General features: G+C 40.4%; 1 protein-coding gene across 1 annotated transcript in view; it reads right to left on the reverse strand.

Moving 5' to 3' along the window:
- Positions 1-208: 208 nt before the first annotated feature.
- The window catches only part of MEIKIN (meiotic kinetochore factor), a 172,422-nt gene continuing 159,184 nt past the window's right edge, over positions 209-13,446 (reverse strand). Inside the window, exons 12-13 of the mRNA XM_037800912.1 lie at positions 964-1,087; positions 209-228 (exon numbers count right to left, since the gene is read on the reverse strand). Coding sequence (XP_037656840.1) covers positions 209-228; positions 964-1,087 — 144 coding nt within the window. The remainder of the gene's footprint in view (positions 229-963; positions 1,088-13,446) is intronic.

A 13,446-nucleotide genomic window follows, 5' to 3' on the forward strand; every position in this document is an offset into this window, starting at 1 on the left:
AACTAAAGTTTTGGGATCTACTATTCCCTACCACTATGCCAGTATTATAAAAAATAGAAGACTATTTTGTGGCCTTTGTCCTTGAAAACTTCATAACCTAAAGAATAAGAAAAGTCAGCATTGTAAATTATATCACATAACAGTATATTATTAAGTGTCAAATGAGCACTGAATTAAGTATTCAAGAAACTTAAAAGATTCTACGGAATTAGATGCTCAAGGCTGGCTCTGTGGAGGAAATGGGGACAAGGATCAAGAGTGGATGGGATGGTTGGTTTATACACATTCTATAAAATTTTAATTGCTTCATTGGTTGTTACTCATAAAAGGTTCCAAAGTGCTATTGGGTAATTAGATATTCTGCCTGAAATACAGTGAGGGGAGTAGAGAAAAATCTAAACTTAGAGTTAGAAGCCTTGAGAGAATGAATCCCGCTCACCACTTACAGTGTTACGTTGCTGGACACATTGCATACTAACCTAAGCTTCAGATTCTTAATATGTAATGTAAAATGGGGATAATAGCATATATTCTGTCTATCATAAAGTTGCAGTGACAAATAAATGAGAAATAATAAGGTGCTTAGCACAGTGCCTTTCAGAGAGGAAGCACTTGACAATATTCATGTATTGAAAAACATTTCCATATCTTTTAATGAATACCAATGAAAATAAAATGCAAATGACATTAAGTTCCAAATACAAGAGAAGGTACTCTAGATAAATACATTTGAAATCAATGGTATAAGCTAATTTTTCAAAAGATGAAATATTTATCTTTCAAAAAATTATTTTGCTCAGGTTCTGGAACCTGACCAGACTTTTTATAATTTTATCATTTCACTTTGGGCAAGAACTCTCAGAATACTATTCATAACTGAATTTCCTATGTATATAGAAGGTTTACAATGAAAAAATGTTTTATGTCATCCAAAAAGTAAGGTCTGCATTCATATTACATTACCTTGAGGAATATCTTTTGAAGAAGAATATTTCTTCTTCTTTACAGTAACACCTTTAATTTTCACTTGTCTAGTTCCTGGTGATGCTCTAACAATACAACATATTTCTGACGTATTTGAAGGAACCTGAAAAAGAAAAAATAAAGCAGAAATACCATAATTTCCTCAAAGTATTATATTCATATGTTGTTTTATTTTGTAAGAAAACAAGTCTTGATTTCCATATCTTGCGGGTATTAATAATAGAAAGCATTTATATTAAACGTTCATTTAACTCTAAACACTAACTAATTGGCTTAAAAACATTTGTTCATTTAATACTCATAAGGCAAGATAGATTATATTATCCCCATTCTATAAATGAGGAAACTTTGGTTTACAGAAGTTGGATAACTAACTTAATTCCAGAGTCTAGTAATGGTAGAGTTGAGATTCAAGTACTCCAAAGTGGGAAAGCAAGTTTGTCTGATTTACTGAGTTAAACACAAATTCAAATTTAATTCTGAGTCAAACACTAGAGTTCCTTGATTGCTCAACTGTTAATTTTGACAATTTCTCATCAAGAAGACAGTCCCTAGAATAAAGAAATACCATATCTTTCAGAAGTGTCAAGTCTAGTTTCTTAAAACTCAAAAGTAGAGATATGTGTTTATCAAGAGCTCCTCCCTTTTTTAATAAAGCCTATATAAGAAACCTCTTCTTCTGTAAAATTCATGTCATTCTCTATAGTGGACATCTGCCATTTTCCTGCACAGCACTCATTTTCCATTCTTCCAATACTAATATTCTGAGTTTTCTTAGGAGGTTCTGCCTACTCTACCAGGCTATCCCCCTCCCTTTCTTATGGATCAGATGGGGCTAAAAATTCTGAGCACTAGGGGTGGCCATATGACCCAGACTAGCCAATCAAAATATTCCATGATCTAGGCCACACAGATGGTTCAGTCAAGGACCCTGTAAATTGGCCAGCAAAAAGAAGGAAAAGATGGACCTGACATTCTGGCACTAAGCCAGAATACCTGAAGGAGACTAAACTGATCCCAGATTGATACCATGCCCAATTATAGTTCTTATAGTAGAAACAGATAGAAATCCTCCTGGGAGAATAAGAAGCCCAATTTAGTTCCACAGGATTCCTGTCAACTAAGATCAAGCAAATAAATGATCAGGGTCAGGGTCAGGGTCAGATTTGTCCTTTCAAGATTCAGCTAATAGTTCCTGGTAGAAATGATGGGTGAAATATTTTACACCCCTCCTAAAATTCCATTATAACAACAATAAAGAAAGTACCAAACTCATGAGGAAACAAGCTATTATATGTGAGACCATATAGGAATATCAAACAATGGATTTAAATTTCCAGAATGCCAGATATTGGAATTGCCAAATGAGCATAGAAAAGCAAAGTACGAAACGGTTAAAGAATTAACTATTTAAATTTCAGGGATGAGCAACCAACAAGAGACAGGAATGAAGAGCACATTTAAAAAAGAAACAACCAGAACGTCCTGAAACAAAAAATAAAATTAATGAAATAAAAAAATTCAATGGATGCCTTAAGAAGCAGAGTAGACAAAGGTGAAGAGTGAATTACTGAACAAATTACCCAAAATACAACAAGGAAATGAAAAACTATTAAAGAGATGTTGAAAGACATTGAAGACAGAAGAATTTGTGTATACTAGTTACCATTTCAAAGTGAAACAGAGATAATAGCTAAGTATTTTCCAAAATTGATGAAAGGCAGGAATCCACAGACCCAGGAAGCCTACATATCCAAAGCAAAAGTATAATTTAAAAAGATTAACAAACAAAAAATGAAACCTTATATACATGTTCCATCAAAATTAAAGACACCAAAGATAAGATCTTAAAAGCAGTCAGAAAGAAAAGACATATTGTTAGAGGAGTCCCTAAAACCACCCTTAGGCTAGATGATTTGCTAGGACTCACAGGACTGAGAAAAGTTGTTATACTGACAATTATGGCTTCTTACAGTGAAAAGATACATATTAAAATCAGCAAATAGAAAACACACATAGGGTGGAGTCCAGGAGAAACCAGGAATAAGTTTCTAGCTGTCTTTTCCCAACGGAATTGCAAGGATAGCACTCAATTCTCCCAGCAGCAATTTGCAGCAACATGTGCAAAGTGTTGCCAATAGGGACCACATGCCAAACAGCTTTTCAGACCCCAGCACTCCAGAGGTCAAACGGATAAAGCATGATCCAAAGCCTTACTTATGTCTACAAAAAAGAGTATTCATCATAAATCACATTGTTAGAATGAAGTTTCAGACAGGATAATCCAAAGGTACAAAGGTCATCTCCCAGGAGCCAAGCCACAGGCCAGTCTTCAAGACCTTGGGAAACTGCAGGATTTGAGCAGTCCAGGCCTTTTGAGTTAACCCTTTCCTGCACACATATAATTTAAAAAGAAATGACAATTAGACTAACAGGAGAAGTCTCAATAGCAACATTTAAGCCAGAAGACAGCGGAATGACAGTATCAAAAACCACAGAGAAAATGGCTATCAACTTAGAACTGTCTTACAAAAAAGAACACAAATTGAAGGCTTTTTTAAAAACATGAGGCAGTCTACTATCAAAGACCTTGACTAAAGGAAATTCAAACCTAAACAATGGGATGTCAACAACATGGCAACATAAACAGCTACTGAAAACTCCTCTCCAGAGATTCAAGGAAAAAAGGATGATTCTGCATTGTTTGAAGCTCTGGAGGAGGATACAGACTGGAGAAAGACCCTGCAGATGCTGAAATGAAGAAAGAGAAGAAATATCAGGTAGGACTCTTACATCCCAGACCAGCCAGTCCTCTCCCCTCCCCCTCACTTGGTCTCCATGTGGGAAAGGCATGGAATCAACAGATGGGACCCTTCCCACCAAGGACACAGATTTTAAAATCTCTCACAGCAGTGAGACATACTCCCACTGTTTGAAGACCCAGGGGCCAGGGGAGGACATGAAGACCCAGGGGCCAGGGGAGGACATTTCAAGGCCCAGATAATTGAGGGATAAAGAGACTGAGAAAATGTGGACAGAGACTTCATCTCTAGCCCTGGGTCTGAAAACCATTCCCTACCCTTGAGGGAAGCAACTGTTTCCTTGCCTTTGGGATGGCTGGAGTACTGGATCAGCTGAGGAAGTACTCTGTCACAGGAGCCCCACACTGAGAACAGATTTTGGCCAGCAAAGTCAGGGCATAGGAATCCTGGAGTTTCAGCTCACCTGTGTAGACACAGCCTGTGCTCTGAGGCAAAGCAGCCTTTGAGGATGATTAAGTTACCAAACAGTGCCATCTGCTGGACAGTCCAGAAAGTGCAGGGGAATTAAAACACTTAAAAAGATACTTCACACCCTTTCTTAGGACCACAGAAGCTGGTCTACACACCCTGCACAGCAAACCAGTCTATTTTTGCTGAGAAATACAGACAGCACAACTGTCAAAGCAGGGCTATAAAACATACCCAGGTCTTGCTGTCTGGCAGAAAAGAGAGCACCACTGGAAGCTGGCAGATCTGTACTACCAAACACCGTAAACTTGCTAGGGTGCCCAGTGCCTAACTCCCATTCCTGTGGCAGGCCATGGTGGATGCCTGATTTGGGGGAAAACTGGGGGACAGTGCCAATCTGATAACTGGCCAGCAAGGGAAACAAAGAAATACAGAGAACAAAGAAAGCCAACAAGAAAAACCAAGGCAAAAGAGAGAAAACAACCTCCAGAATAAACTAATCAAGAAAATTAGATGCCTAGACAGCAAAAAATCACAAGCCACACCAGAAAACATGAAGCTATGGCCCAGTCAAAGGAACAAATTAATACCTCAACTGAGACTCAAGAGTTGAGAAAACTAATTAAAGATGTTCAAACAAATCTTCTAAATCAAATCAACAAGTTGAAGGAAAATGTGACAAAAGAGATGAAAGATACAAAGAAGGCACTGGGTGACCATAAGAATGCATTTGTAAGCTTGAAAAACAAATGGCAGAACTTATGGGAATGAAAGGCACAATGGAGACATACAACAGCAGACTTGGAGAGGCAGAAGAAAAGATTACTGAACTAGAAGACAGGATTTCTGAAATCCTACACACAAAAGAACAGATGGGAAAAGAATGGAAAAATATGAGGAGGATCTGAATGACAATATGAGGCACATGAATATACACGTTATAGGTGCCCCAGAAGGAGAAGAGAAGGGAAGAGGGGCAGAAAGAATAACTGAGGAAATAATCACTGAAAACTTGCCAACTCCTATGAAAGACATAAAATTACAAGTCCAAGAAGCACAGTGTACCCCAAACAGAATTGATCCCAATAGACCTACTCCAAGACGCTTAAATAATCAGATTGTCAAATGTAAAAGACAAAGAGAGAATTCTGAAAGCAGCAAGAGAAAAGCAATCCATTGCATACAAGGGAAGCTTGATAAGACTAAGTGCAGATTCCTCAGTAGAAACCATGGAGGCGAGAAGACAGTGGTATGATATATTTAAGATACTGAATGAGAAAAACTGCCAACCAAGAATCCTATATCTGGAAAAACTGTCCTTCAAAACTGAGGGACAGTTTAAAATATTTTCAGATAGACAGCGAGGGAGTTCATGAACAGGAGACCTCCTCTACAAGAAATACTAAAGGCAGTGCTACAGACAGATAGGAAAAGACAGGAGAGAGAGGTTTGGAGAAGAGTGTAGAAATGAAGATACCAGGAAATAGAAAGAGGGTAAAGACGGGGCATCTGATGCTTGAGGAGTACAGAATGTTCAACAGGATTGATTGTATAGATCACATGGATATGGATAGCACAATACAGAGTGATGGTAGCACAATATTGTAAGTACACTGAACAAAGATGGTAGTGAGTACGGTTGAAAGAGGAAGGTTAGGGGCATGTAGGACACCAGAAAGAAAAATAGAAGATAAAGACTTGGACTGTATAACTTAGTGAAACCTAGAGTGATTAATGATTGTGATTAAATGTACAAATATGTTTTCACATGAGAACAAATGAATGTCAACTTTGTAAGGTGTTGAAAATGAGCTGGTGTGCTGGTTTGAATGTATTATGTCCCCCAAAATGCCATTTTCTTTGATGTAATCCTGTGTGGCCAGATATATCAGTGTTGATTAGACCGTAATTCTTTGAGTGTTTCTATGGAGATGCGCCCCACCCAACTGTGGGTGATGACTCTGATTGGATAATTTCCATGGAGGTGTTACCCCACCCATTCACTGGAGCCATATAAATGAGCTGACAAGCAGAAGGAATTCAGTGCAGCTGTGAGTGACATTTTGAAGAGGAGCTACAGCCAAGAGGGACACTTTGAAGAACACATAGAAGCTGAGAGAGTAGCTGCAGATGAGAGACTGTTTAAAGACGGCCGTTGAAAGCAGACTCTTACTCCAGAGAAGCTAAGAGAGGACAAAACACCCCAGGAGAAACTAAGAGTGACATTTTTGAGGAACTGCAGCCTAAAGAGGAACGTCCTGGGAGAAAGCCATTTTGAAACCAGAACTTTGGAGCAGACGCCAGCCAAGTGCCTTCCCAGCTAACAGATTTTCCAGACACCATTGGCAGTCCTCCAATGAAAGTACCCTTTGTTGATGGACACTTTATGGCCTTAAGACTGTAACTCTATAACCAAATAAGTCCCCTTTTTCAAAAGCCAATCCATTTCTGGTGTTTTGCATTCCGGCAGCATTAGCAAACTAGAACAGATGGTATTGGGGAAAAAATACAGTCAATGCAAACTAGAGTCTATGGTTAACAGTAATATATAATATGCTTCCATTAATTTTTAACAAAGGCAACATACCAAAGCTAAATGTCTATAAGAAGGGGATAAAAGGGAGAGGTATGGGATTCTTGGCATTGGTGTTATTGTCTGACCTTTTTGTTGTATTTTATTTTAATTTTATCTTTTCTTTTGTTTTTTTGTCATCATTTTTTTCTTTTTCTTTCTTTCTTTTTTTTTGCCTCTTCCTCTTTCTTTGTGGAAGAAATGGAAATGTCCTTATATAGACAGTGGTGGTGAATGCATAACTATGTGATTATACAGGGACCCATAGATTGTTTACTTAGAAGGGAATGTATGGTATATGAATAAAATGGTCTACTGGAGAAAATGTGAATAGAGGGATATACCTAATCACCATTTGTGGGGAAGTAGAATGATGTAGCCCATCTGGAGGGCAGTATGGTGGTTCCACAGGAAGCAAAGCATGGGGCTGCCATATGGTTCTGAAACCCTGTTATTTGGTATATACTTGAAAGAACTTAAAAAGGGAACATGGATGGACATTTGCACAGTGGGGTTTAAGGTGGCAGTATTCATGATTCCCAGTGGATGGAGGTGGCCTAAGGATACATCAACTGATGAATGGATTGGCGAACTGTGGTGTGAACAAAAAATATTGAGCTGCTACAAGAAGGAACAAAGTTGTCAGGTATACAACTAGATGAATGGACATTGAGGATAGTATATTGAGTGAAATAAACCAAATATAAAGACAAAGATTTTTTAAAAAGCTGATTGACTAGTTAAGAGGCTCTTCACTTAAGGAGAACCCATGCTTAGCCATGGAAATAGGAAGGAAAAGTTGGACTGTGGGGAAGAAAGGATGGGAGTCTAGAGGATGTTCTGGGTGAGAAGGCAGAGTTGGTTTGAGGCTGGGTGACAGGTTCATGATATCATGAAGTGAAGCAGGAAGGTCCAGCAGGAAAGCAGGTTTACCAGGAAAGGTGTTGAGCTCTCTTTGGACACGAAAGGTGTAAAGTATCAGCAGGACATGCCTGGAGAAGAGTCCAGCCAGGGCTGGACCTTGATTTGGATTTAGGGTTCAGGAGAGCCGTCATGGCCAGAGGGATGGTTTTGGCCATGATCTGCAGAGAAAGTGTAGACAGAGAGTGCTTTTACAGAAGAGCAGGGGAAGAAGAGAAGGCAGTCATGGGCAGGTCCTTGGAGTCCTGTACCTGAGAGGAGGCAATGTAAATCATGAGGGTCACAAGAAATAGTCAAGCAGGTAAGAGGTGAACATAGCAGTGGAAATGTGAGAGAATGGAAGAAACAATGAAAATGATTTTCTGCTTTCAAAAGTCATCTAAATACTTCTAAATACTTGCATATGTGTGAAGTGATATATGTACACATTTTAAAAATTTGCTTATTTGGTTGTTTAATTGCAGCATTGCTTGTAATTGTAAAAAAAAAAATGAAAGTAACTTAAGTGTCCATCCCTAGTGAGCTGGTTAAATAAAATGATGGCACATCCCTGGCATGGAATATTATACAGCCATAAAAAGATGAAGAGGATCTTTAAGTATGGATAAGGAATGCTCTCCAAGATATATTGTCACTTGAAAAAAACATGCTTCAGAGTAGTCTGTCTGTTCTTTCTTCCTGTTTGTAAAAAAAGTGAGGAAAATATATGGGTATGCATATATAAGTACCAAATATCTCTGGGAGGACAAACATGGAAGTATTAATGTTGGATGCCTTTGGGGAAAGAAAACTGGGACTGTGAAGGACATGAGCGGGAAAGGAACATTTCACTGGGATATTCTTGTACCTTTTAAATTTTAAACCACATGCATGTTTCATCTATGTAAAACTTCAAATAGAAATAAAAGGCATATCAAAAATTATATAAATGATGAACTTCCAAAAGAAGAAAAATGATCCCAAAAGGATGTTCTAAGAGGAAAGAAGGAACAGTAAACAAACTTAAATGTATGAAAATATAAAGAAACATTGTCTGAATAAAGTAATAATAATAATAATGCTTATGATAGATAATTTGTGGGGTTAAAAAAAAGAATCAAAACACTATAGGGAGTAAAGATCTAAGATGGCAGCATAGAGAGGCATGGAAGCTAAGTAGTCCCCCTGGAACAACTAAAAAAAGCCAGAAACAACTAGTAAATAATCTGGAATAACTGCAGGGGGACAGACGTGACCATCCACTCCTCATACACCAACCTGAATTGGGAGGACTGCCTGAGATCACAGCATAAAATCTGTAAGCAAGAACTGCAGATCCAAATCGGGAGACCCCTCCCCCACAGCACGAGCTACAAAGCCTCGTGGTGCCAGAGAGAAGCTTTCTCCCAGCAAGCGAATATAGCTTAGCTGAGCTCCAATTGGGGTTTTAATTAGCAAGTGTGAACTGCTCACTGCGAGGTACGAATCCCCAACAAGTAGACAGAGGCTCTGGGTAACGACTGACCTTGGAGAGCCAGAGGGTCACCTCGGACTAGTTCTGTTCCTCTTTCGACTCAGTGGAGAACGCCTCGGCCATCTTCAGTTCCCAGTTCTGTGACCCAGACAGGGGTGTAGCACCAGCACAGAGAGACCACTGAAATGTTAATGACCTCCCCCTAGGGCATCTATCTTCTCTAAGAGAAAAGGGGTGGGGCCCAGCTCTACTACCTGCCTTTCATTCAGAACTTACACCAGTCAAGAATTATAGGCTAATCTTTGCATCAGGCAGAGAGCGCCCCTGCACGGCCCAGCAGCCCAGAGCTTCCCTTGAGGGATGATGCGCACTAGTGACGTAGCACAGCCTTCCCTCAGCAGAGGTCCTGGAAGATCACAGCTGAGAAGGGGGGCCCGCTCAGAAAACCCAGGGACGCTATGTCAATGCCAGTGGTTCATGGGGCAGCAACAGAGAAAATCTGGGGCAAAACTGAAATGAAGGCTTAGACTCTTGCAACAGCCTTGAATCTCTAGGAACACCTGGGAGGTTTAAATATTAAAGCGGCCCTGCCTCCTTGACCAACCAGACACATGCACCACGTTCAGGGCGGACAGCTCCAACAACAAACCCAAACTGAGTTCACCAACTGAACCCCACAAAACTCATTTCCCCACACACCACAGAGACAGAGTTGGGGAGAACTGACTTGAGGGGTACAGGTGACTCACAGACACCATCTGCTGGTTAGCTGGAGAAAGTGTACGCCGCCAACTTGTATTTCTGAAAAATAAGATTGGTATTTTTTTTTTTTTACAACTTGAAAGAACCCTATCAAGCAAAGCAAATGCCAAGAGGCCAAAAACAACAGAAAATCTTAATGCATATGATAAAACCAGACAATAGGGAGAACCTGCTCCAAAACACCCAAATCAAAATATCAGAGAACACACGGTACTTGGCACAATTAATCAAACAATCACAATTGAGGAACAAAAACATGGCACAGGATATAAAAGACATGAAGAAGACCATGGAACAGGATAAAAGGTACATAAAGAAGCCCCAAGAAGAGCATAAAGAAGAAATTGCAAGATTTAATAAAAAAATAGAAGAACTTATGGAAATAAAAGAAATTGTTGGCCAAATTAAAAAGACTCTGGATACTCATAAGACAAGATTAGAGGAAGCTGAATGACTCAGTGTCCTAGAGGTCCACAGAACAGAAAATGAAAGAACAAAAGAAAGAATGGAGAAAAAAATCGAAAAAATCTACAAGGATCTCAGGGATACAATAGATAAAATAAAACATCCAAATTTAAGACTCATTGGTGTCCCAGAAGGGGAAGAGAAGGGTAAAGGTCGACAAAGAGTATTCAAAGAAATTGTTGGGGAAAACTTCCCAAACCTTCTACACAATACAAATACACAAAGCATAAATGCCCAGCGAACTCCAAATAGAATAAAGACAAATAAACCCACTCCAAGGCATATTCTCATCAGACTCTCAAATACTGAAGAGAAGGAGCAAGTTATGAAAGCAGCAAGAGAAAAGCAATTCACCACACACAAAGGAAACAACATAAGACTAAGTTGTGACTACTCAGTGGCCACTATGGAGGCGAGAAGGCAGTGACATGACATATTTAAAATTCTGAGAGGTGAGAGGCGGGGCAAGATGGCAGACTGGTGAGCTGTAAGTTTTAGTTACTCCTCCAGGAAAGTAGGTAAAAAGCCAGGAACTGTGTGGACTGGACACCACAGAGCAATCTGTCTTTGGGCATACTTCATACAACACTCATGAAAACGTGGAACTGCTGAGATCAGCGAAATCTGTAAGTTTTTGCGGCCAGGGGACCCGCGCCCCTCCCTGCCAGGCTCAGTCCGGGGGGAGGAGGGGCTGTCAGCTCCGGGAAGGAGAAGGGAGAACTGCAGTGGCTGCTCTTATCGGAAACTCATTCTACTGATTCAAACTCCAACCATAGATAGACTGAGACCAGACACCAGAGACACTGAGAGCAGCCAGCCCAGCAGAGAGGAGACAGGCATAGAAAAAAAACAACACGAAAAACTCCAAAATAAAAGCAGAGGATTTTTGGAGTTCTGGTGAACACAGAAAGGGGAAGGGCGGAGCTCAGGCCTTGAGGCGCATATGCAAATCCCGAAGAAAAGCTGATCTCTCTGCCCTGTGGACCTTTCCTTAATGGCCCTGGTTGCTTTGTCTATTAGCATTTCAATAACCCATTAGATCTCTGAGGAGGGCCGTTTTTTTTTGTTTTTTGTTTTTTGTTTTTTGTTTTTTTTTTAAATCCTTTTTTCTTTTTCTAAAACAATTACTCTAAGAAGCCCAATACAGAAAGCTTCAAAGAATTGCAATTTGGGCACATCAAGTCAAGAGCAGAACTAAGAGAGCTCTGAGACAAAAGGCAATAATCCAGTGGCTGAGAAAATTCACTAAACAACACAACTTCCCAAGAAAAGGGGGGTGTCCGCTCACAGCCACCATCCTGGTGGACAGGAAACACTCCTGCCCATCGCCAGCCCCATAGCCCAGAGCTGCCCCAGACAACCCAGTGTGACGGAAGTGCTTCAAATAACAGGCACACACCACAAAACTGGGCGTGGACATTAGCCTTCCCTGCAACCTCAGCTGAATGTCCCAGAGCTGGGAAGGTGGAGCAGTGTGAATTAACAAAGCCCCATTCAGCCATCATTTCAGCAGACTGGGAGCCTCCCTACACAGCCCAGCAGCCCAGAACTGCCCTGGGGGGACGGCACTCACCTGTGACATAGCACAGTCATCCCTCAACAGAGGACCCGGGGTGCACGGCCTGGAAGAGGGGCCCACTTGCAAGTCTCAGGAGCCATACGCCAGTACCAAAGACTTGTGGGTCAGTGGCAGAGACAAACTGTGGCAGGACTGAACTGAAGGATTAGACTATTGCAGCAGCTTTAAAACTCTAGGATCATCAGGGAGATTTGATTGTTAGGGCCACCCCCCCTCCCCGACTGCCCAGAAACACGCCCCACATACAGGGCAGGCAACACCAACTACACACGCAAGCTTGGTACACCAATTGGGCCCCACAAGACTCACTCCCCCACTCACCAAAAAGGCTAAGCAGGGGAGAACTGGCTTGTGGAGAACAGGTGGCTCGTGGACGCCACCTGCTGGTTAGTTAGAGAAAGTGTACTCCACGAAGCTGTAGATCTGATAAATTAGAAATAAGGACTTCAATAGGTCTACAAACCCCAAAAGAACCCTATAAAGTTCAGCAAATGCCACGAGGCCAAAAACAACAGAAAATTATAAAGCATATGAAAAAACCAGACAATATGGATAACCCAAGCCCAAGCACCCAAATCAAAAGACCAGAAGAGACACAGCACCTAGAGCAGCTACTCAAAGAACTAAAGATGAACAATGAGACCATAGTACGGGATATGAAGGAAATCAAGAAGACTCTAGAAGAGCATAAAGAAGACATTGCAAGACTAAATAAAAAAATGGATGATCTTATGTAAATTAAAGAAACTGTTGACCAAATTAAAAAGATTCTGGACACTCATAGTACAAGACTAGAGGAAGTTGAACAACGAATCAGTCACCTGGAAGATGACAGAATGGAAAATGAAAGCATAAAAGAAAGAATGGGGAAAAAAATTGAAAAAATCGAAATGGACCTCAGGGATATGATAGATAATATGAAACGTCCGAATATAAGACTCATTGGTGTCCTAGAAGGGGAAAAAAAAGGGTAAAGGTCTAGGAAGAGTATTCAAAGAAATTGTTGGGGAAAACTTCCCAAATCTTCTAAACAACATAAATACACAAATCATAAATGCTCAGCGAACTCCAAATAGAATAAATCCAAAAAAACCCACTCCGAGACATATACTGATCACACTGTCAAACATAGAAGAGAAGGAGCAAGTTCTGAAAGCAGCAAGAGAAAAGCAATTCACCACATACAAAGGAAACAACATAAGACTAAGTAGTGACTACTCAGCAGCCACCATGGAGGCCAGAAGGCAGTGGCACGATATATTTAAAATTCTGAGTGAGAGGAATTTCCAGCCAAGAATACTTTATCTAGCAAAGCTCTCCTTCAAATTTGAGGGAGAGCTTAAATTTTTCACAGACAAACAAATGCTGAGAGAATTTGCTAACAAGAGACCTGCCCTACTGGAGATACTAAAGGGAGCCCTACAGACAGAGAAACAAAGACAGGACAGAGAAACTTGGAGAAAGGTTCAGTACTAAAGAG

This window comes from Choloepus didactylus, chromosome 13, assembly GCF_015220235.1.
Source record: "Choloepus didactylus isolate mChoDid1 chromosome 13, mChoDid1.pri, whole genome shotgun sequence".
Classification (NCBI taxonomy): domain Eukaryota; kingdom Metazoa; phylum Chordata; class Mammalia; order Pilosa; family Megalonychidae; genus Choloepus; species Choloepus didactylus.